Here is a 24,335-nt window from a genome sequence, read left to right as displayed (position 1 = left end):
TACTCTCCCACTCCTTACCGTCCTTGTTAAATTCATTTGGTTTCTGATTACTTACTTCATTCCCTACAGTTCTGCAACAATGATGATTGCCCCTGTATTACAATGCTCGAACCACCATTTTTCATTGCGTATATTTAGATTCCCCTCATGCCACTGTACAATGCTATCTAACAATGTCTGATTGCGGTTGCTAATTCTTGTTTTCTTTACTTTTAGACAATTTTGAAAAGGGCGCAGACCCCGGTCAAGCCAAATACGTCTGTGCCGCATACATCATGCATTGGATGTGAAACGAATTTGCTTTAATTTGATTTCATTTTGAAGGCAAGGATAGGCTGATAAGCCAGATATAAGCACGGAATGTGTAACAGGAAATAACAACTACATTTCAGTGAAGATGTCCCAGAGTATCCAGAGTCTCGTAAAGCCGTCACGTCAATTTTGTGGCGGTAACATCTGAAGTCCTGTGAGGAAGCAGTGTAAAGGACGTCATCTTCTTTCATCGGAACTTTTTTAAAAGCCGTTGCCACATGCTCGAACCATTAGGCACGAATATTATAGCGATGGCTGAGAAATAGGCGCATAGGGCCCTTGAACCTCTACTGGCTTTAATATTAGCAGCTCACGTTCCTCAGAAGAATGCGTCCAATCCGAGCCTCCATTTCATTTCTGTCTTAGTGCAGTCTACGGAGAGCATGCTTGTATTTTTTTTTTTTTTTGCTAAAACACGGGGCACAATGTCGAGTTGAGCCGAATAAGCGGTCTACAGCACAATGCTAAGTCATTTCAAGATAGCATTGCGCACAAGTATGTTGTAGTGGTAGAGTGGATGCTATATGCGAGAGTGATGTTGTGAATAACTTATCGGTGGAGAAAGCAGCAGAAGGTAGCTTGTCTCTGTTGGCACCTACTTTAGTGGAACCAGCCCTACAGTGCCTTGCTTTAGGAATGCGAAATCACTCGTTTAAAGGGGCCCTGAAGTACATTTCTTCGAAGCCTCAAGGACACCACATGAATATGTATGCTGTTCTTAAGAATGCGTAACAGAAATAAATTTTCAAAAAGACTTAGTGCGAGCGTAATTGCTCCGAGCGCAGTATTTACCTTCCCCATTCGCCCTCAACGTCCTCCGAGGACCGCGGCGGGCGACAGAGTACCCCGCTTACGGCGTTGCGGCGAGCAGCCTCGTAGCGGCACCCAGCGGCGGCCACGGTATTTACGCTACGCAACAGACGCAGCTACGTGTGGCCGCGCGCTAGTGTCATATGCTATTGTCAAATGCATTACATGTAGGGTTGGAATGCAAGTTCGCGTGCTCCAGCCTGACAGTACTACGACGTGGGGACCGGCTTTGTCCTGCACGGATTGTAGGCAAATCCACATTGTTCACTTTGTAGAACTCAAAACGAAGCTCAATACGATACGCATGCTGCAGACCGCAGTAAGTGCGCACTAGCGCTCGACTATATACAGTGGTACACAGAAAGGACGATGATGCTACCTTCCGATACCCATAAGGAAGCACGGTTCAGCATCAAGGGGTGGGGGAGAGGGGAAGAGTAAAGAGAGTTAAGAAGCAAGAGGGGAGATGTAGGTAGGTTGTGGAAAGGTTCCGCCGCAGCATGGCGCTCGACTCCTTCTCACAACTCCTTTGCAGTACTGCCGAAGGTCCAAGGTGTACAGAGGCAATATCCTTGCCCAGCAGAATACAGTTCCGGGCGTAACTGTTTCAGTAATTGCGACAGTAGAAAGTTTTGTTGCTGCTCGGTGCGTGATACATTACAGCGATACGTGACGTGTTGAGAACTTTGCGCATGCACGTCGTATGCCACGAATTCAGAAGCCGGTGACCGAACGGCGCGGCGCGGATGAACACATCTCGAACACAACGAGGGGCATTCGGCCTACCTATTGGGTAAAGAGTCTTGCAGCTTCCACCGTGCTGCGAACAACTTCTGAGATGGAGTATAGACGCTGAACGCTTTACCGGGTATTATTTTTTTAGAAGGTCAAAAATTAAAAAAAAATGCCTGTGGCAGATTGCGCAATTCTAACCCTTGATCTCAATTATTCGAAGAGGCGGCCATTATTTCTACGAGAAATAAAAATGCATGACTAAATAAATAACATAATTGCGATTCATGCTACATTCGGGTGGATAACAAACTTTTCCTTTTATGATACTTCTTCCACCTTGCGGGATTCGGCAGAACTGATTTGCAAGAATTACGCTGATAAATGGTATAATTAATTACTGTACGGCAGATATTTGAATCTACGAATTATAACCGATGAGTTCGCAAAGCGTATCCACTTGGAACGGATTCTCAGAACTGCACCAGTTTCGAGATAATTTTCAAGGCGTCCACTGGCGTTCCAGTTACTTCTTAAAAAAACGCTGTTTTATGCATTGAAGCAAAAAAGTAACTGGAAGCGTTTGAGAATAAGGTGACTCCGCGCTCCGCTTCTGAACCCTACGCGCCGCGCAAGAGTGCAAAATGAGCGGCTGAGATGTTCCCGGCCGCGTAGGCTATCCGCGGAATGCGTTTTTTCACCTAGTTTGAGCGGTGGTTCAGCACCCTTTTAAACCTCAATAATGGTTGTATTTTCCAAACACATGCATTTACAGCATATAATATACATGCAACCAACGTCGTGTTATTCGTTTTGCCTCAGCGCATGATGCACATCTACGAGATGGACCCCGTCTTCTCGAGGTACATTGTGCTCTCCAAGGGCGAGACGTGGAGGACCTCGCGGGCAAGCATGTCGCCTTTCTTCACTACCGCCAAGCTAAAAGCGGTATGGGAGTGCGCTCTCTGCTTTTTAGAGCGGCTAACGTTCGTTTGTTTTGTTGTTTTTAGTCATACAGCATAATATTGTTTAAATATATACACAAATCATTCAACATTGCCCTTCAAGTTAATCTGAGTTTCAAGGAGAAATGTAGTCCTCAACAGGCATTGCCGAACGTCAAATTTAAAAGTGAGAAAGAGGATGTCATATAATGAGCAGGATAGACAAATGACATTGCAAAACCGATTTCGTTGTTCGATCACTTTCTTAAAGTAAATTTTATTCCAAATCTGACCGAAATCAAACTTCTCGTTGACGATTGTGTAATTTACCATAAAATTTATCCTAATGATGATCGCCTTGCCCTACAGCATGACCTTGACTCCGTAACAGCATGGTGCTCTACCTGGCTCAGGCAGCTTAACCTTTCTAAAACAAAATCTATGTCTTTCACTAACCGTAAGACCCGTATTCTAACCGCATATACCTTAAATAATAATCCAGTTGATATGGTAACCACTTATACGTAGTACCTTTGTGTTCACATTCACTCCGACTTAACATGGAACCATCATATTAACCTTACTGTTGCATCCGTTAATCGGTCATTGGGTCTTTTAAAACACAACTTGAACCATGCTCCTTCCCACCTCCTATCACGTGCTTATACCACTCTAATGCGACCTAAAATCGAATATGCTTCGGCAATTTGGGAACCCAATCAAGCATATTTAATAAATAGCATTGAATCACTGCAGAACCGCGCTGTTCGTTTCATCTACTCTGATTATTCACTTCATACCAGCATCACAGCATTGAAGAAACGTGCTGGCTTTGAAGAACTATCTTTCCGCCGTAAAATTCCACGTTTATCACTTTTTCATAAATTGTATCATCACTCACTCAACGCGACCATCCTTTCAAAGTCAATCGCTTGTCATGTCGTTAATTTAACTACGCACATTCATTTGTTCCACGCACTATAACTGGAACGCTTTGCCTCCACGTGTTGCTACTACCACAGATCATGATCAATTTTGAAATCTAATGTCTGCCAGTACTAAAGCGTAATCCTTGTGTAAAATGTTATCTATATGTGCATTGGGATTTTGTTTTATTCCTTATAATTCTATGATGATTCTTGCTGTTTATTTGAATACATTTGTTTGAAGGTTGTATAGGTGTTATTAATTTGTATAGTGTTGTACAGTGTTATGACTGTATAACGAAATTCTCACTTGTTAGTATAGTGTCACATGTGTTCCTTTTGTCGTTGTATTTCTTATATTCCCTGTATACCCCCCCCCCCCCATGTAATACCCTCGGTTGCGAGGGTCTTTAGGAGTATTTTGTACAAAGAAATAAATAAATAAATTTTTAAATTTGTTTTGAATTATTGTATCCGAAATTAGAGGTCAGCTATGAAGCAGCTGTAGCATTGTGTTAAACGAAGAGAAAGGAAACAACAAAGGTGTGTGCCTGATACAACATATGAACAAAAAAAGAAGTATTGAAAGTTAAAACTAAGGAAGCGTAATCGAAAAGAAGTAAAGTGCCACAAAATAATTAAAATCTTGGGTTTTACATGCTCAAGACACGATATAATATGAGGCACGCCGTATAGTTGGGCACTACAGTATTCTTTTGACAACCTGGAGTTCTTTAACGTGTACCTAAATCTAATTACATGAGTGTTTTTTTTTTGCATTCTGCCCCCATCGGAATGGATCAAACAGGCGATCTAGATTTCACCAGCGCAACACCACATGCAGTGAACTATACCACGGACGATGACGTAAAACAATCATAAGTTACTAGATGGAGCAGCAACCAGTGTGGCTACCCGCCGTGGTGACGTAGTCGCTTTGGCGTTGCGCTGCCAAACACGAGGTCGCGGGAGGAAATCCCGGTCGCGGCGGCCACATTTCGATGAACCTGAAGTGCAATAACGCCCGTGTTCCGTGCTTTAGGCGGATTTCAAGAACCCCAGATGTTCAAAATTATTTCGGAGTCCCCCAATACAGCGTCCATTATAATCATATGCTTTTCGCACGTAAAACTTAATATTAAAAAATAACGGTGTGGATATAAGAATTTCACTTAACATGAGATGAACGAATCCTTCCGGTTGTGATACTAAAGTGGCTGTCCTTGTGGAAAGGAGCTATTTCAAAGTATCCGGACCTTAACCGGACCTTAGTATCCGGCCTGGCAACTGTGCGTGCAAAAGAGTTTAGCGAAATTTATGCAGGTTTTCCATGATAAACGAGATGAGGAATTGGTTATGCTGCTTAATATTTTCATGCTTTTATTTCCCGGTTTCCGGAAAGTGCGGTTAAGCTTGAGGAACATAATAGAAGAAGGCGAGAAACCGTCACCATAGCGAAAATGGAATAAATCAGCGCACTTTAGAACTGCTTCTATTTTGGCAACGTCACGCAACTTGTGGAGCAACAGTCGTTGCACCGTTAGTGATAAATTCCTATTGTTTGCATCTCTTTCTTAGTTTCTGGGGGGGGGGGGCATAAAGTAACGTACTGCACCCCTTGCATCCGAGTTCTTTTGATGCTCAAGCGCAAGCGCTACATATTTGTTCAGGTCACGATTAATTGGTTTAAAGGCAATATTCCCACATTTGGGTTGGAAACCCGCGATTTCCTGTAAACCATTGAAAAAAAAATATTTTTGATGATGGAGGTACTGTGCTCGCAATAACATAGCAGCAGTTTCGCTAAATTCATTATAATTTCTTTGACACAGCGCGTGAAGCTCCAATTAAAGCAACGAATGAATAAGGTGCTGGGTATTCTCACTAAATTGATTTATTTCCTAATAAACTTACTCATCAATCTAAGGCCCGATTGCTGGAACACATGATACGGAGCTAAGTCATTCACTTAAGTTCAAAACAATAATCAGCCAAGGACCAACCCTTCAGTGACCGCAGCGGACACTGTAAGGAATGAGTAACATGTGGCGTTCAGGTTCACATGCTGCGAACACTTAGTACAATATCGTAAACGAAAGCAATAAGGTTTCATTACTCTAAATTATACTTTAGAGTAGGTAAGAATAACTACGGTTCCAGAATCTTCAGAAAAATTTGTGCAAATGACGTCAGTACGAAAACCTCGCCCTACTGAAAAAGCAATGTCGTGAGCGAACTGTTTGCATTATTATTGTTGTGCACTTATTGTAGATCTTGTACCTTCACTTCAAGTGTGATTTGAAGGAACTAACTCCTATCATTGCCTCACTGGGCAACCACCTCGGTTACGGCTCGCATGCAACAAAGGTGGCTACGGTCGTTGATGCACGTCAACATTACTTTCGGCAGCTAACTTTCGGCAGCCAACAGAACTTTCGGCGCTACGGTCGCGCATTGTACCGTGACAACTCGGTCGATGGGTCGCCCAGTGCTTTTTTCAATCTTTTGAGGTTTGTTTGTTTTCGAATAAAAATATTTTTTTCTGGCATCCCAAGCACTCCATCGCGATTCCATGACGCTGCTCAGCGCGTAGGCTGCGATCGTCACATTGGAAAAACAATCGCCATTAGCAGAAGCCAACACTAAGACCAACTGCTTGTCACTTCTGGCTGGTTGTCGGGGGAGGCTTGGAGCACAGTAAATTCTTTCAAATTACTTTTGGGATCGTTTAGGTCGCGGCACGAGGGCGTGTAATTGCGTGGTTATTTGCCTATTTCTCACGCTCGAAGTAAAACACATTAAAAATAATTACGCTGGACATGGCGGGGAAATGTGACACTGCAGCGTTGTCGAGGCAGGGTGTTGCTTCAGTCTGATACGGCACCGATCTGCGAAATTCTTTCTGGCGATGCTGATATTTATTTATAATTACCTAATAATTATAATCGCCAGTCAGCCTCAAAAATAAAAATTAATTATGGGGTTTGACGTGCCAAAACCCCGATCTGATTATGAGGCATGCCGTAGTGGGGGACTCCGGAAATTTGGACCACCTGGGGTTCTTTAACGTGCTCCTAAATCTAAGTACACGGGTGTTTTCGCATTTCGCCACCATCGAAATGAGGCCGCCGTGGCCGGGATTCGATCCCGCGACCTCGTGCTCAGCAGCCCAACACCATAGCCACTGAGCAACCACGGCGGGTGCCAGTCTGCCTCTAGAGTCTGTGAAGGAGTACGTTTATCTAGGTCAATTACCACAGGGGGCCCTGATCATGAGAAAGAAATTTACAAAAGAATAAAATTGGGTTGGTGTGCATACAGCAGGCATTGCCAAATCCTGACTCGGAACTTCTCACTGTCGTTGTAAAGAAAAGTGTGCAATCATTGCATTCTACCGGCGCTAACATATGGGGCAGAAACTTGGAGGTTAACAAAGAAGCTCGAGAACAAGTTAAGGACCGCGCAAAGAGCGATGGAACGAAAAATGTTAGGCCTAACGTTAAGAGACAGGAAGAGAGCGGTGCGGATTAGAGAACAAACGGGGATAGCTGATATTCTAGTTCACAATAAGCGGGAAAAGTGGAGCTGGGCAGGCCATGTAATGCGTAGGATGGATAACCGGTGGAGCATTAGAGTTACAGAATGGATACCAAGAGAAGGGAAGTGCAGTCGAGGACGCCAGAAAACTAGGTGAGTTGAAGAAGTTAGAAAATTTGCTGGCACAAATGGGAATCAGCTAGCGCAAGACAGGGGTAATTGGAGATCGCAGGGAGATGCGTTCGTTCTGCAGTGGACATAAATATAGGCTGATGATTAAGATGATGACCTTGTAGAGCCCTTGTGAGGCATTGTGCAAGGGGGGCAGTACAGTAAATACATACCTAAAGATCAAAATACATGAGCAGCTTAACAAAGTAAAACGTCTATTAGTGCAAAAATATGCGAAGGAACCCAAGAACTTGACAAGAGACCAAGGAAATACCAAGGAAATAGCAATAGCATTCAAAATTGAAAAAAAAATCGCAGTTTCGCCCGAAAATCGAAGCATCTATTGCGATAGCGGACTAGTGGAAAGCTGTACGACGTAAGGATAATAGTTTTATCAGCCGCATAAACTTGTGAAGATAGGCATACTAATTTAACAAGCATGGTGTCACGCCCACACAAGCAAACATGAATGCATCTCACTCGATGACCACGGAAACTCGCTGTCAAAACATTGTAGTGAGTAAGCACGGCAGCAGCAGCGAGCGAATTGACCTTCGTCCCGCTGCTCGCACCAACGCGAACTAAGCCGCCAAAACACAGCTGAGGGAGGAAGGACTCTGCCCCCGCAGCAGATGGCTTTCAAGATACAGCCGCCCGTGCGGGAGCGCGCGGCGTGGTACGCGTCATCCCCACTTCCTACCCTCCCCCTGGAGCCTTGCTGCCTGGCGGGCGCGAGCAGCCAATTCACCATCGCACGTTTTCACACGCACAAAGAGCACACGGAGCGCGGTCGTAGACTTTATAGGGAACCTCACAACGACGGCGATAGCAGAAATGCGCCTGGAAATGCGTCTCACGAAACACGTCATATAATTCATATAGCTATAAAACAAATATTTAAATGAAAAAATGAACCAAAAATGCAATTTTAGCTTAAAGGAAACAGCGCAACGGAGAAAAAAAAACGCTTCCTTTCCACCCTGTGAACGTGGATTTACAGCGAAGCTGTTCCCGATGTTAGACAAATACCACCACCACACACGACCTACATCAGGCGCGCACGCACGTGTGCCGTAGTGCAGCATACATCCTCATTCTTGTAGGCACTCCGCAAAGCGCAAGGGTCTTATTGAACTAACAGAATTTTACGAAGTAAATTACGTTAGACAATTGGTAAAGTACTACTTACACCCAACCTGCAGCTTCGGAATTTAATTCTAATGTACGAGAAAACAAATTTCTGTTAAGCGGGAACTCAAATACAAAGCAGTCTGCCAGCTGCCATTTGAGGTCTGTCTGAGTGGCCACGGCCGCTAGATGGCGGTACTGTGTATAAACAGTGTTTGCCTGTTGTACTGTGTTTGGATAGCAAGTGTTTGCCCTAATGTCGATTACGGTGGCAGCGCGCGCTGCCGCAGAGCGCCCACGCATCACGGACAGATACATTGTGTACCTGCGTATGTTACGCGCGCACGCACGTGTGCGGAGGTGCAGCATACATCCTCATTCTCCTAGGCACTCCGCCGAACGCAAGTGCCCTAATTAACTAATTGAGTTTCTCAAAGTAAAATGCGTCAGAGAATTCGTAAAGTATGACTTACACACAAACCGCAGACATGGCAGCTTCGGATTGTAATTCGAATATACGAGAATACATAATTGTGCTACGCGGGAAATAAAAGACAAAGCCCTGTTCCAGCTTGCTGTTTGATATCTGTCTGAGTGGCCGTGGCCGCTAGGTGGTGGTAATGTTTTTTGAGCGAGCACAGAACGAGCCAAGGAAAAATCCCCACCAAGTAGAGGCCAACAGCTTCGCTCTAAAACAATTGACAAATGATCGCTTGCCCGTAAAAAAGAAGAACACATGGACATATCGGCAACAGCGCTATGGGCAAGGGCGATGGTGAATGTGGCAAGTGCAAAACATCAGATTTTAGAGCATATATATTTTTTTACATAATCGCAGAACTTTGCATGGTCTCGCTATGATACAATGTTATCCAGAAGGTCATTCTACAAATGGTTAGATCGTGTAAGAGTCGATAAGTTAAATGCTTCAGTATCAACTTACACGTGAGATAAACTAAAGTTGTTATGCAGTCAGCGTGAAGTTCGATAAGTGAGATTAAGGTGTACAGTGGATGTCATACTGGAGTGACTAAATTTGTGGAATGCTTTTAAAAGAGCAATGATACAACGAGTAATTAATGGCTCAAGTGAAAGGTCTTGTTTAACTTGTGTAATTCAGGATGGGTATCTATAATTATGCACATCGATATGTTGTCTTAGCCACGTGCCATCACCGACCATGGTGTTCAAGGTGGCTATTCTACATGTGGGTGGCCAGCTCTGGACATTGCACTAATAACCCAAGTTACGACTGACGCACAGGTAATACCCACCATTTTCTGCCCGCAGGTGATGCCCTCGCTGCTGCACGCCCAGCAGCAGTTTATCGATGTCTTAGGTGAGCACGCTGACAAGGGTGTCGAGGCGGACATAAACAGCCTTTGCGAGAGGTTGACCTTCGACGTCATCGGCAAGGCGGCGTATGGTATAGACACAAATGTACAACGGAATCCCGAATACCCGCTCTTTAAGAATGCCCTCGCCATCCTACCGAACCTCAACTCTGGATTCCTTTATAACCTTGGCCGTAAGTGACGCCCAAGTTAATCGAATCTCATTGTCAGGTGCTCTGGAATGCACTGCAGCTTTCACATGGAGCAAATCTTACGTCACTCTCAATCGTAAACCGCAGTAAAGAGCTAAGCTTCAAAAAGTAAGATGTTCAGAGAAAGCCACATGCAAAGATGAGTCGAACGGTAGTAAAGAAATGAAAGAAATGAGAGATTCTGCATGCTGATGCCCACTGTGATTGTGCATTATTTTTATTTTGCCGAAATGGTTCATAAAAAGGCCTACTGATAAAATTTCATTGTGTACAGTGACCAGGTGTTGCAAGTTTTTTATTTGCTTGTTTCCTGAATAGATTATGGGGTTTTACGTGCTAAAACCATGACCTGATTATAAGGCACGCCGTAGGGGGGGACGCCGGAATAATTTGCACCACCTGGGGTTCTTTAACGTGCACCTAAATTTAAGTACACGGGTGTTTTCGCATTTCGCCCCCATTGAAATGCGACCGCTGTGGTCGGGATTTCATCCCGCGACCTCGTGCTTAGTAGCCCAACACCAAAGCCACTACGCGACCACGGCGGATTATTTGTTTGTTACTTCCTTGCGTGCGTATGTGATTTTGTAACTCGTTGCAAAGCAGCCGCTGCGATCGCCATGCGTTGTGGACGTCACAAACAGTCAGGTGCGGTTAATTTACTCTTTATGCGTAAAACAAGTGTGTGTACCGGAAACTCTACCATGCCAGGATTATTTGTGCATAAACTTCCTGCTGTATATAAAAACTGCAACGTATCGCTGACAGAGCGCTAAGATCATAGAGTAGTAGATTTGAGCATTCTGCGAAACTGAACTTCACCGATGCAAGAGTTGCACCAGATTAAGAGGTACATGTGACAGTTCATTTGTGCAATGAAATATGATTAAAATTTAATAATGCGTGCAACCTGAGACGGAAAGCAACGATTAATAAAAGGTTAGATTTTGTTTTTTCACCTATTTTCATTTGCATTAATTTATCAATTCTTTAATTCATTCAGTAAGTACAAGTAATTTCCCCTATGTTGTCCTTGGTGTCATGGTTTGTTGGCTTCTTATGATATGATTACTAAAGATAATAATAATAAAGGTAAAGTTAATAATAGCACTTTGTTTGGAGCCACATAACCTTCCCATGGGCTTCTTCTTTTTCCGACACTTTGGAAACGAACGTGTTTTGTAGTCCCGTTCACTCTGATGAAGGCCGGGCCACCAGGCGAAACGCTAGTAAACTATACTCGCGGACAACTTTCTGTGGCATTGAAGGGAATGCTACGGAGGCAAAACGCCCACAAGTGGGAGCACTTCTGAAGAGAGTCCCGCGTTTAAATCCACGCTAGTTTAGGCTGGAGAAGAGAAAACATAAACACCTTATTCGCAACAGTTAAATAAGACAGAACACACCACTGAGCGTAAAAGTTTGCTTATCTTGTGGCTTTTCCCGTTCCGCGTCTGCGCAAACGCACAGCCGCTGCCGTGGAAGCTGCGCCGATTCAGCGTCTGTTCCGAGCAACCAAAAGCACTCTCAAACGCTGCCGGACTACTTGGCGCGGTAACACATAAGCAGCTGCCACGCGCCCGCAGCTTTCCCTTCATTGCCACAGAAAGTTGACCGCGAGTATAATAGTATTTTTGTTGATAAACTTGTGAATATTTCAGTCATGAATATATATATATATATATATATATATATATATGCAGGGTGTCCTAATTATCATGCACCAAGATTTAAAAATATGCAAATGCCATGTAGCTAGACAAAATCAAGGTGATATTATTTGCCGTCGCTTGGAGATACTCCGCTCATTTGTAGAATTTCGACTAATTACATAATTAGTCCTAATTATTTACAACTTCTCCAATAATATAATTAGATGCAAAGTGTCAATGAGAAAATTGTAGAGCAACATTAAAAACTCCCGATACTGCAGCTTTCTGCTGCTCAATACGTGATATATCAAACAGCTTTTCCGAGATTGAAAGAGGCCCGCAAATACACGCTAAATTGCGCGCGACTGGCCACTCGTGGCACTTTGCGTGTATTGGGTGCTTGTTTTGTGGAACACAACCTGCCCGTCTTTCTGATTTTCTGCAGTTTTCAATGGTTTTGTGGGTCCTCCCGCCCCACATCTCGCGGTGATGGAAGTGCAAAATCCCGAGGCCCCGTCCGGTCCCGGTTCATCAACGGGAAACGCTTCGAGGAAGCGCGAAAATACATCTAGTGACCGCGAGGACACTGAGCTGTACTCCGCATCGGCTGACAAGTCATCGCAAGACGGATTTGAATCTGTCTTGCACCGTAAAGCCAAGGGAAGGATCGTCAATACATCTTCGGTGTCAAGTTCGTTCACCCTAAAAAATGTCACAGTTTCGCCCTAAGGGAGAAGCAATGAATGCGATAGCAACACAGCAATGTCATACGAAGTAAGGTGAGCGGCTTTGGTAGCAATATGAATTGTAGTAAACATGAGCTGATTAAGTAAGCAGGTGTGCTGCGGCGTAAGTAGACCGACATGAAGAGAGACTCGATGACGACGAGAAGGCGCGTGTGAAACGGTGGTGTTGATGAGAAGCGCTTCCCGTGGACAGCGCGTGCGAAGGGACACACCTCTAGCGCTGCACTGCCGATCCGGGCAGCATTGCATGTGTAGCGTGCGTTGGAAAATGTGGCCTGACTATTACTAACTGAATGAACAAGCGTGGTGTGAGCGCGCACAAACAAACATGAATATATCACACTGAATGACTGCAGACAACGACCGTCAAAACTCTGGCAGCAAGCGGATACGCCGCAGCGGCGAAGGTACGTGCGGTCTATCGCTTCAACGGAAACTCAGCGGCGAATGCACGCGGTGCATAAAGGTCAGAGCCGTGTGGAGATAAGAGACGGTGCGAGCGAGCGACGAGCGCGGTTGTTGGCAGAGTGGAAGTGCGCCGAGCCCCACTCAGAACAAAACTGTTGTGTGACTGTTTTGAAGTGCCCTAACTGTCAAGCCGCTCACAGTGCTTCTTCGAAAGACTGCTCGAAGATTAGGAAGGAATGTTCTTTGCTCAAACAAATCATTAGCGACAGTTCAACCCACAAGGAGGCCGCTGAAACAGTGTGACGTAGACGCCGCCGCCGCCGATGGTCCTCACGTAAGACTGACAGCTTCGAAAAATGCGTCACCTCTTCAAATAACAAGGTCACCTGCAGTTCCCAGCGCAGCAAACGCTGACGCTGGACTGCCGAAAACTACGAAACGTCTCCCTACAAATGAACGGCCCCCGCTTCCAAGTACACGCCCTATAGTGGAACATCAAGTGCCGCATCTAGTACAGCAAGCTGCTCCATCGGATGAGGTGCGACATACAGATCAGCAAGTGGTATCTCTACTGCGATGCTTAATGAATGTCATTCGCGTGTTGCTGAACAACATGCACACAGCGTCATTCAAAAGTACACTGCAAGTACTGGGCACACAAAGTCCGGCGCTGGCAGCCCTTGAGTAAATCATGGCTCACCAGCAACTATCTCTTCGGGAGGAGGTCCGAAAAGCAGCAATCTTCCAGTGAAATGCCCTAGAAATCCGAACGCGCATCGCTGATTTCTGACAGTTCATGTGTGTCAACAGGTTTCCCATCATCATCATTTGCGAGCCGAACTTATAAAACTCCATCAGGCTATCCGGCTATGAATCATTTATGTCATCAAGTAGTGGGAAAAAAAGCAGCGTTATGCTGTTTATTCGCCGTGACCTCACTTACATTCTTCAGCATGTGCCACCTCATGACGATAACCAATACGTATGCTTAATAGTAAAGAAGAAAAGACTTACCGTCACTGTTGTGGGTGCGTACCTATCACCATCAAGTATATTTGACTCTAAAAGATTACGAGACATCCTGTCAACGTCTCCTGATCCATGGATTATCATCGGGGACTTCAACACTCATCATGCAATCTGTGGAAGTACAAAAATCAACGTGAATGGCAGAGCATTGTTATCATTCGCCTCCAACAGCGAACTCTGGGTTTTAAATGACGGCAGTACTACATTTTACGCGGCTCCACATACAGCAGCTGTCTTGACTTGGCCTTCGTCTCACGAAGTGTCGTCAGGTGTACAGGATGGTTTACGGACATTGAAACACGCGAGAGTGACCATATTTTCACGTATGTCAAGATCAGAGGACTGTCCTCTTTGATGTCAAGTGGTACCATCCGAAGAGTGGACTAGCCCAAATTCTAGTCTGTAGTAGAAGACCAATGTCAAGGTAATTTATTATATAATTTGGAAGACATATTCAAGAGCACAGTGCAAGACAGTTCGCGTACTCTAATGTGGTCTTCGAAATTCACTGAATTTGATATAGAATTATAGCGGCTTCGAGCAATCCGGTGACGTGCCGAACGTAGATACCAATGCACGAATTCAATGGACGATCTACGGACTACGAGACGCCTACAATAGAAGATCCAGCGCTGGTTAGATAAGCTAGAATCACAAGCTGGACTGTTTTCTTGAATCACTAGACCCTCGCAAGCCCCTATCGCACTTATGGAGGACGGTGCGAGGGCTCAGGACACCACCCGTACAGCAGTCTCTATTCAAGGCTCTGGTCTTCTTCCAACAACGACCAGATATTGATATACTGCGAAAGGATGGATAGTTGGGCAAGTTGGTACGGCACCATATTCCTTGTATAAGCGCGAGAAGACGCGGACGGTGGCAGAAGAAGACAGGACATATTGATAAGACAGGCGATATTGATATCGCAGAAGACTTATGTGCCAGACTATCCGGGCAACTCACAGCTTCCAACAACTTATCACGTTCCATCAGCTTCCCGCCACCACATGACCCGGCATGGATATACAATTTTCAATCCATAAACTGAAGGCGACGCTAGCTTTCTACAGACGCACGTAATCACCTGGACCTGACGAAATTTCTTACAGAGCTCTCTGTCATCTGGATAAGCGAGCGAGGAGTGTTTTTCTTGAAATCTATAATGAGTCCTGGTGAGCTGGCACAATTCCCCCCAGCTGGAAGGCTAGTCGCGTTGTTACGTTACTGAAACGTGGAAAGTATCCGTTGGAGCTTTCATCATATCGTCCGATTGCATTGGCGAGCTGTGTGGGAAAGTGATGGAGAAGATGATCCTCGGACGCCTGGAGTGGTACTTGGAATACCACAACGCCTACCCACATGCCATGGCAGGATTCCGACATGGCCGCTCGTCGATTGATATTGTCGTCGACCAGGTTACCTACGTTCAGCAAGAAAAAGGGTGTAAACGTCTGTGCGCTTCTTTGTTCTCCTCGACGTCAAAGGGGCGTGTGACAACGTTACACATGAAGCCACCCTCGCCGCGGTGGTCGGATGTTCCGATGGATACATAGCTATCTATCTTTCTATGCGATCTTTCTTTGTGCGCACCGAGGACGGCCGCATTTCTTTACATTACACCTACTGTGGCGTCCCCCACGGTGGCGTACTGAACCCTACGTTGTTTAACCTTACGTTGATTGGTCTCTTTGATCACCTTCCAAGCGCAGTTAAATTATCAATGTACGCGGACGACATATGCATTTGGGCGTCCGGAGTGACAAGCTTACAGATGCGCGCCAGGTTACAAATGCTGCCACTCAGACTACATACTACCTCCGAAATCAAGGCCTGGAGATTTCATCTGATAAATGTGCACTTGTGGCATTTACGCGTAAGCCTATGACGCACTACAGTGTAATAATCAATGGGTAGATGATACCAATTGCACGGTCATGCAAATTCTTGGGTGCCATTATTGACAGGGACATCTCATGGAGCCCCCATGTAGTGTCCATGAAAAAGCGGTTGACAGGCATCTGTCACCTTTTGAAGTTCTTCGCTGGAAAGACCTGGGGAATGTTGACAAGCGCTATGCTTCGACTATATAGAGTAATTTTTCTCGGCTTCTTGCGGCACAGCTTGCCAGCATTGATTAACGTAAGTAAAGTAATACAAGCCTACGTACTATACAAAGTGTGCAGGCCCAGGCGCTCCAGAGTTGTCTAAATCTTCCTCGAAGTGCGTCAACGGCGGCAACTATTGCATCATCAAGACCCACATCGCCGTTGAAGCACTAAGAGTGCACGTAAGGCAACTTGCACGGACTCCTTGCCACCATCTAGCCTGTGTACCTCTGGAGAGACCACGCGCATCGTTCTGCTGAATGGTATCCGCACATCGTGAGGTTATACCATCTTGCTTCACACCTGCCGCAAGACCTTCCACACCTCCTTGGTGCCTCATTCAGCCAACCATCAACCTGACAATACCTGGCGTCCGGGAAAAAAGTAGATATGTCATCGCCGGCTCTTAAACAGCTTACCTTACTCCTATTATATGAAAAGTATCGGAATTACACCCACATATACACCGACTTGGAGGTTAACAAAGAAGCTCGAGAACAAGTTAAGGACCGCACAAAGAGCGATGGAACGAAAAATCTTAGGACTAACGTTAAGAGACAGGACGAGAGCGGTGTGGATCAGAGAACAAACGGGGATAGCCGATATTCTAGTTGACATTAAGCGGAAGAAATGGAGCTGGGCAGGCCATGTAATGCGTAGGATGGATAACCGGTGGACCATTAGGGTTACAGAATGGATACCAAGAGAAGGAAGCGCAGTCGAGGTCGGCAGAAAACCAGATGGGATGATGAAGTTAGGAAATTTGCAGGCGCAAGTTGGAATACGCTAGCGCAAGACAGGGGTAATTGGAGATCGCAGGGAGAGGCCTCCGTCCTGCAGTGGACATAAAATATAGGCTGATGATGATGATACACCGACGGCTCCATCTTGCAGAACAGCTCTACTACACCTATCGTCATTCCAGAAGAAGCCACCACTATCAAGATGAAAACATCCACTTGACAACGTCGACGGCAGTAGAACTCGCAGCGCTTAGAGCCGCACTACACTTCATTAATGACGAGCCACCACACAAATGGTCTGTTTTAAGCCACTCGAAGACGGTACTGCAGAGTTCATTGCCAGCCTTATGGCCGGTCCGCAGAAACAGTTGGTGTTCGAAATCACAGGGGCCATGCACCACATGACTGAGAAAGGACATGGAATCATCTTTCAGTGGCTACCAAGTCACTGTTGAATCATTGGCAATGAACGTGCCGATGAAGCAGCTCGTTCATCTCATGAAGAAGACAACCGCCTATCGATCCCGCTGTCTAGGACAGATGGTGCAAGGATGATCCGCCTATTGCACGCCAGTGCACTTTATCAGAGTGGAATAAACCACATTTTTTGCACGCCCAATTATACACCTTGGATCTAACCTTAACTAAGCCATCGACTTCCACCAAGAGTTCCCGGAAGAGACACGACCTTTCTGTGTAGGCTATGGTTGGGCGTCGCGTTTACCAATGCCTACGCGTTCCGCATATAGAGATGGCCGACAGCGCAGCGTGTGGCAATTGTGAGGACGCGGAAATCATTCGTCATGTTCTTTGTCAGGGCCCACAATACAGTGTGCAGAGACAATCGCTTTCCGTCATGCTGAACCATTTGGACGACCCGCCTTTTTTGGAAGAAAGAATTCTGCAACATCGACGCGACGCAACATGGCATCAGAAGGCCGTGCAAGCGCTCCTGCGCTTCCTGAAATCGACAGGCCTGTGTGAACGTCTGCGATCGGAACGCCTTTTCTGTTACCTATGCCTGTGTTTTTTATTTTTTTTTTTTTTCTCTCTCTCTCTCTTTGCACGCTTTCCAACCCCTACATCCCCCACCTCAGTGTAGGGTAGCAAACCGGAAACTCTCTATTGGTCAACCTCCCCGCCTTTCCTCTCTCGCTCTCCATCTCGCTTGCGTGTATTTGCGACCTTCTTTCACGCTCGGAAAAACACTTTTAAGTAGCACCGATTGAGCAAAAGAAATCGTGTATCAAAAGTTTTTCATGTTGCTCTACAATTTTCTCATTGACACTTTTCAGCTCATTGGAAATTGTACACCAATGAGTACACAATGAAATTGCACACCAATATATATATATATCTATATATATATATATATATATGTGTGTGTGTGTGTGTGTGTGTGTGTGTGTGTGTGTGCGACCGCCACAGCCGGGATTCGGCCCGAGACCGACTGTCCTGGCCTCTGAAACGCTGTACACCGTCTGCAACATTGACCAGCGAGATTTAGTGCCATAGTTCGGAACACGTTGCGTGGCTAAATGGCCTCGACAAGTGGTTTCCTCGGCAGCTGTTTACTTGGAAGCATCTCAGCCGGTCGTAGCTGCGGCCTTGTTGCGCGAATTTTTCTACTTTTCTAGTAAAATCATTATTCAAGCTTTTTGATACTGAAAATGGAGCTCTCCCCTTCCTCAAGTGAAAACTTTCAAAGAACAAAATAAATCGTTCCAACACTGCCATATATAGATCATTTACGTTTAAAATGTACAAACGATTGATTTGACAATGGCGAAATTTATATGTGCAACAGTCAGCACAACCACAGCGCCGCAGAGGGCTTCCTCGTGGATAGTGCTTCGTCCTTCGCGAAAATGGCGTCCGCAGAATCGCCTTCTGCGGTATCGATCCAAGCTGCTCTTTTGCGCGAAATGAACGAAGCAGCTGGCGTTGAACGTACTTTGAACAGCGTGGAAACAATGCGGTAAAGGTGCAAGAACGAACTCGGTAATTAATAAAACGGCGGCACTTTGGTTTCGATTCCCGGTCATAGCGCCTGTATTTAGATGGCTAGGGTGTAATGCAAAAAAATAAGAAGAAGATAAGAAAACACGCCCCAGTGTGCCGTGCTTTGGGTGCATGCTCTACAACTCCACGGAGTCGAAATGAGTGCGGACTACAACGGGAAATAAATTTTCAGAAACAAATTACGGCAGAAGACTGTCGATGGTAGTTGGATTAGCGTTCGAGTTACGTAGCGACACACTATTTCTGCAGTCACGTTTATGTAGCGTACGTTGTGGTCACTCTGAGACTTCCGTTGCTTCGTCTACGTAGGCACATGAGGAGGTATCGTCCCGCTTTGCTAAGGAACTCGCTTGCCTAGGTTGCCCATCAGCATGGCGGCATGACGACTACTGCTGTATGGCGCCAAAATAGTGACGACGTTGGAATAACAAAGAAATTACATTGATGGAACGATAACGGTGGTATGACGACGACGACATGACGTCAATGAGATGACGATGGTACAACGACGGCAGAGTGACGAGGAAGACATGAGGACAATGAGATGACGACGAGTGTACGAAGACGATGGCTTGAAGACACCGGCATGATGAGAGTCGGATGACAAAGCTTGAATGACGACGACTGCACGACCACGACGGCATCATGACCGCGAGCACATACCTAGCGGCCCAGGCTGGTACACTCTAAGAAAAAAAGGACGAAATGGGGTATCGAGGTTAGTCCTTTTCGGGAGTAACTGACCTTCCACAACCATTCGTCCTAATGGGGAGTAACTGCGAGAGGATGAACTGTTACTCCCCATGTGGTTACTCCATGAAGGGGACTAACAGTTGCTCTTTTCCGATGCCCCTCAAGGGAGTAACGGTAATTTTTTCCGATGCTCAGCAAGGATGGAATTGACGAAATTAGCCATTTAAACGCTGATAACAAAAAAGCTATTGAGGTGGCAAAGAAAAAAGCGCTCCAAAGTAGGACTCGAACTAACGTCCTCGCGCTCACAAGTCAGGTACCCGACCCATATACACCACGGCAGCTCGCTTGGCGAGACAGCATACTGAGACAAGGTTAAGCATCGAAATGCAGATGTGGCAATGCAAGAGACTCGGCATTTTGTGTATGCTATGCGGGGAGAGAACGCTGCGTGTACTTGCAACCATGCGACTGCAAAAAGAAAGCGGCCCGATTACGCGATGAGACGCGATGTACGTACGTGTAGCGAGCGCATACGGGGCACGCAAGACGACAGATAAGGCGAACTTACCTGTCGCTTAGCGTGCCCAGTTTGAGCTACATATCGCTTCTTTTAGGTTTCTAATCTCCTTGGAACGAAAGGAACTTGGGTACTATTGACCAAGAACATGTGGCAGTCCATCAATGACTTGCGCGTTTAGTGTGTATCGTTCGCTTATGGCATGTACATGACCTTGCATGGTTCCTTCGCACTCTAGATTTTAAATTTCACACAATTTTCTCACGAAGAGACAAAGTGCTGCTTTGAATGTAGTTCAATAGACAGTGCGCGAGCTTCAAAATATTCATGATTTATAGACAATACCGTTTTCGGCGCTCTATTCCACGACACAGAAGAAAATAGTGAAGCGCATGGGGACTAACTGTTGCCGTTCGTCCTGCCGTTGCTCTCTTTTCGACCAGGGACTAAACACTTACTCCCCAAAATTTGCACACGACACTCACGCTCCTGCAGTTAGTCCTTTGAGGGTCGAAAGCGCCCTTTTTAGGAATAACAGGCCAGTTGCTGCAGTTTTCCCCGGCATTTTTCTTGGAGTGTAGAAAACTTTTTTGCCACTGTGTCGGCGTAAGAGGCTAGATAGCTAGCTAGCTAGCTGGCTGGCTGGCTAGATAGATAGATAGATAGATAGATAGATAGATAGATAGATAGGCTCAAAGTGCCTGAAGTAGACAAAGCATGCTAATTAAAAATAAAAAAAAATTGTAGGCTTGATAATACTTTCTAAATTAATAAAGAAGCCTACCGGCCGTATTTAGGGTTAGAAACTGTGTACTGAAGGCGACCAAGTCATGCAGTATGTGTTGCTCTCAGAAATACGTTTTGCATAAGCTCCAATAACGGCTTTCGCGACATGGAGTATGTTTTAGAATATTGCCATTGTGTGAGCCCAAGCGGAGGCCGCATATATGATTAACAGGCCTTTCATTGGCTTCAGGAGTATCTTAAATAAATCTAAATGTCCTTAAGAAGCATTCATCATCATCATCATCATCAGCCTATATTTTATGTCCACTGCAGGACGAAGGCCTCTCCCTGCGATCTCCATTTACCCCTGTCTTGCGCTAGCGTATTCCAACTTGCGCCTGCAAATTTCCTAACTAAATGTCCATAAGAAGCATTAATGTCGTGAATTACGTTGCCGTCAAGAAATGTTGTATGTCATGTTTCAGAGAACTGCTACCACTGGCCTTGGCTTTTGAAATTGCCTGTGAAGCTCCTCAGCCTACTTTACGCCAACCCCATTGCAGACATGACCAAGAAGGCGGAAGAGATCATCCAATACCGTCGTAAAAATCCAGCGGTTTGTGATACACCTCTTGTTTTGCGCCTCTTGTTAAAAATTGGGAAGGGGGAAAGGTGACCCGTGACAGAAAAGCTTGTTATGTGGTATGGTCACAAACCGCCTGCTAAGTTGCTTGTGAAACGGGTGCGTTCGGTGCCGATAGCAAGAAAACCACCCGAATTCGTATCAATTGGCTGCCGGGATTGAAAAACTCAGGAATCACATTAATTAAAGCGTCAGTGGTTATAGCAACGCCTTCGTTTCAAAGACAAACAGAATGTCGCTCACTGTAAAGCAAAAAAATTAGCGGCGACTGCCATTCAGTTGTGGTCTTATACATAACGGCATCGAATCTGCCATCAGTTGTATCGAGGATCGCGTATTGGCGGATTCATATCATGGCCGGTGAATTTAGAGACGACCATGACCAGCACGGGCAGCTTTCCGACAAACTAAAGATAAAAGAAAATAATACTGGGGCAGAAACTATAGTCCCTGGAGATAGGAACTGTGACATCGTGCGTTGCATTCTTTGGAATCATTTCTTATGAGGCTTATACTGTATACCCTTGAGACAAAGACTGCCATAATTTAACAATAGGTTGGGCCATAGAGTTTCTTGCGATAATTACCAGAGGGAATTCGACTGGTGCTGCGATCGTTCCCCCACCAATCATGGTTAGCACAATCATGGATTTGTCCGATCGTCGTGCTTTTGGTTTCAGATGTTCTTGCGGATATGTTTATTTTGCTCTATCTGCCTTCATTGAGCTAAGTTTCTACGCAATCTGTATATACTTGTATAAACGCAGAAGACCCTATGCATATCATATAATACTATACTGATTGCAGCAGTTCAGCCTCCGAGGTGGCGAAATCGAAACGCGTCAAGCGTCGATCAATGCGCTCGCTTTCCCGCGAGAAATTCGTAAGGCCGTTATGTGTCGCTTCTCGATGCGTGCGTCCGTGGCGTAATGGTTCCAATATCGAGCATCTGTACTAGACGTCCTGTGTTCGAATGCTGCTATCGGACAATTTGATGGCCTTAATTTATTTATAATTATTTATACAGAGTACTTTGTTAAAAATGATCAATTTGCAAAGTCACAAAGCCGTTTGAAGCCAAAAGGGCGAAGTTCAGGCAAATTTCCTACTAACTTAACCACTCCGCTTGCAGCTCCTGTAGAGACTAGCGTCAGAGTTTCCCCTAGTAATTGTTGCATGAAGCTGTACGGTTTGGACTTTGGGCCCATGTGTGTCGGCAGCTGGGGGCTTTCTGACAAAATATCGCGCTGGGGGCTCGTGCGCCCATAAGCAGGTGGCGGTAAACTTACAGAAGTTTGTGTAATCACAGAAAATCGCATGCAAACCTAGACGGCGCTACGGGTTTTTGGGGACACAAAACAGAAGGACGAACGGAACGCAGCAGGAAATGGCCCCGGGAACCTAGTTAAAATATGCTACGCATTAAAAGAACAGAAAATGTGGCACTTAATGGTTGCAGCAGTTGCAGAAAATTTCACTCTAGTTCTGGATACTGCACGAGCCCGTGGGACTAGAACGTAATTTTGGAAGTAACGGATTTCTCATTTCCGGACATTTATTTCAATGCAAATTAAAAGCCACAGTTTCACCCGCAAGACAAAGCACCAATTGTGATAGTAAATTACTAGACAGCTATATGAAGTAAGGATAGTCGTTTTATTGGCCGTATAAGCTTGGAAACATTCGCATAGTGACTGAACTGAGAAGCATGGTGTCCGCGCGCTCAAGGAAACATGAACACATCACACTCAATGACCGCGGACACTCGCTGTCAAAACGCGGGCGTGAGCAATCGTGGCAGCAGTAGCGATCGAAGTGACCTTCCTGCAGTCTATCGCTGCAACGGAAACTGAGCGGCGAGAACACAGCGCGCACAAAGGTATGAGCCGTCTGCCGATCGCTGTCAAAATACGGCGCGCGATCGCGAGCGCGGCCGTGCAAGGTGCGCAGTTGCTGGTGGAGTAGAAGCCACACCTCCACCCTCCCGCACTACCTTCCCACGTTTCTCCTTTTGCTCGCGACATTGAGCCGCGATCCTCGGTTCCCCATTCACGCTTTCGAGAAATGCGCGCTTCCTCTCGGAGAACAACGCCGCCCCCTCCCTTCCTCCCCCCCCCCCCCACGGCCTTCCGCGCGACCGAAAACGTCGCGTTTGCTCTGCGCCTTCCTCCATCGCGCGCTTTCACTCGCACATACCGAATACGGCCTGCGGTGACGACTTTATCACCGTTGGACTTTATACAGATGCTCACGGCGACGGCAGAAATGCGCCTGGACTGTCCATGTAATTTCTATCGCAATAAAGGGTAAAGCTTCACGGGTTAAGATAATCTAAAGGCTTGTCTCAGTGATTCGCTTCGCTTGATTTTCGCTAAGCTCTTACAGCCCATGCATTCACGCAAAACTTTGCACCTTTATCCGCCGCCCGCTCAGCTCCATTTGCAACGTTGACTGTCCATGTGGGCAAGTACCGCAGCACGCGGTAGCATTCACTTGCTAATAGTCAAGTTATAGCGTGCGAAAGAGTGAACGAATATACTGATTAGTATTTCAAATGTGACAAACAGGAAGCTCGTTTCTGTGCTTAAGTTCTCTCCACGCTCATATTAAAGCGGAATTACATTTCACTGTAGAAACTTACGTGTATGCTAAATTTATTTGTGAGGTCTAACTGAACTGTTATACCTTGCGGTCACCTGACTTGTCTATTGGTTATATATTTATTTTCAGATGAATGTACCGGACATGGCTCAGATGCTTCTTGATGGACTTCTCCGCGCAGAACGTTCGGATGCTGAAAAATGCTTGGCCAAAGCAGACAGTGCAGGTACAATGCAGACTTGATGTGATTGGTTCCCTAAGTCGTTGAAGCAGTAAAGACGAATTAAGAGCACCCACCATTCTTAAATAAAAAAAAGATACGCTCTCGTTTAGTAAGAAAC

General features: G+C 45.7%; 1 protein-coding gene across 1 annotated transcript in view; it reads left to right on the top strand.

Annotated features, from left to right (window-relative positions):
• LOC119437320 (cytochrome P450 3A6-like) overlaps window positions 1-24,335 on the top strand; it is a 134,707-nt gene that overhangs the window by 65,557 nt on the left and 44,815 nt on the right. Inside the window, exons 5-8 of the mRNA XM_037704374.2 lie at window positions 2,677-2,802; window positions 9,851-10,088; window positions 21,236-21,366; window positions 24,124-24,220. Coding sequence (XP_037560302.1) covers window positions 2,677-2,802; window positions 9,851-10,088; window positions 21,236-21,366; window positions 24,124-24,220 — 592 coding nt within the window. The remainder of the gene's footprint in view (window positions 1-2,676; window positions 2,803-9,850; window positions 10,089-21,235; window positions 21,367-24,123; window positions 24,221-24,335) is intronic.

Source organism: Dermacentor silvarum, chromosome 1 (genome assembly GCF_013339745.2).
Source record: "Dermacentor silvarum isolate Dsil-2018 chromosome 1, BIME_Dsil_1.4, whole genome shotgun sequence".
NCBI lineage: Eukaryota > Metazoa > Arthropoda > Arachnida > Ixodida > Ixodidae > Dermacentor > Dermacentor silvarum.
This window is presented reverse-complemented; position numbering and strand designations above follow the sequence as displayed.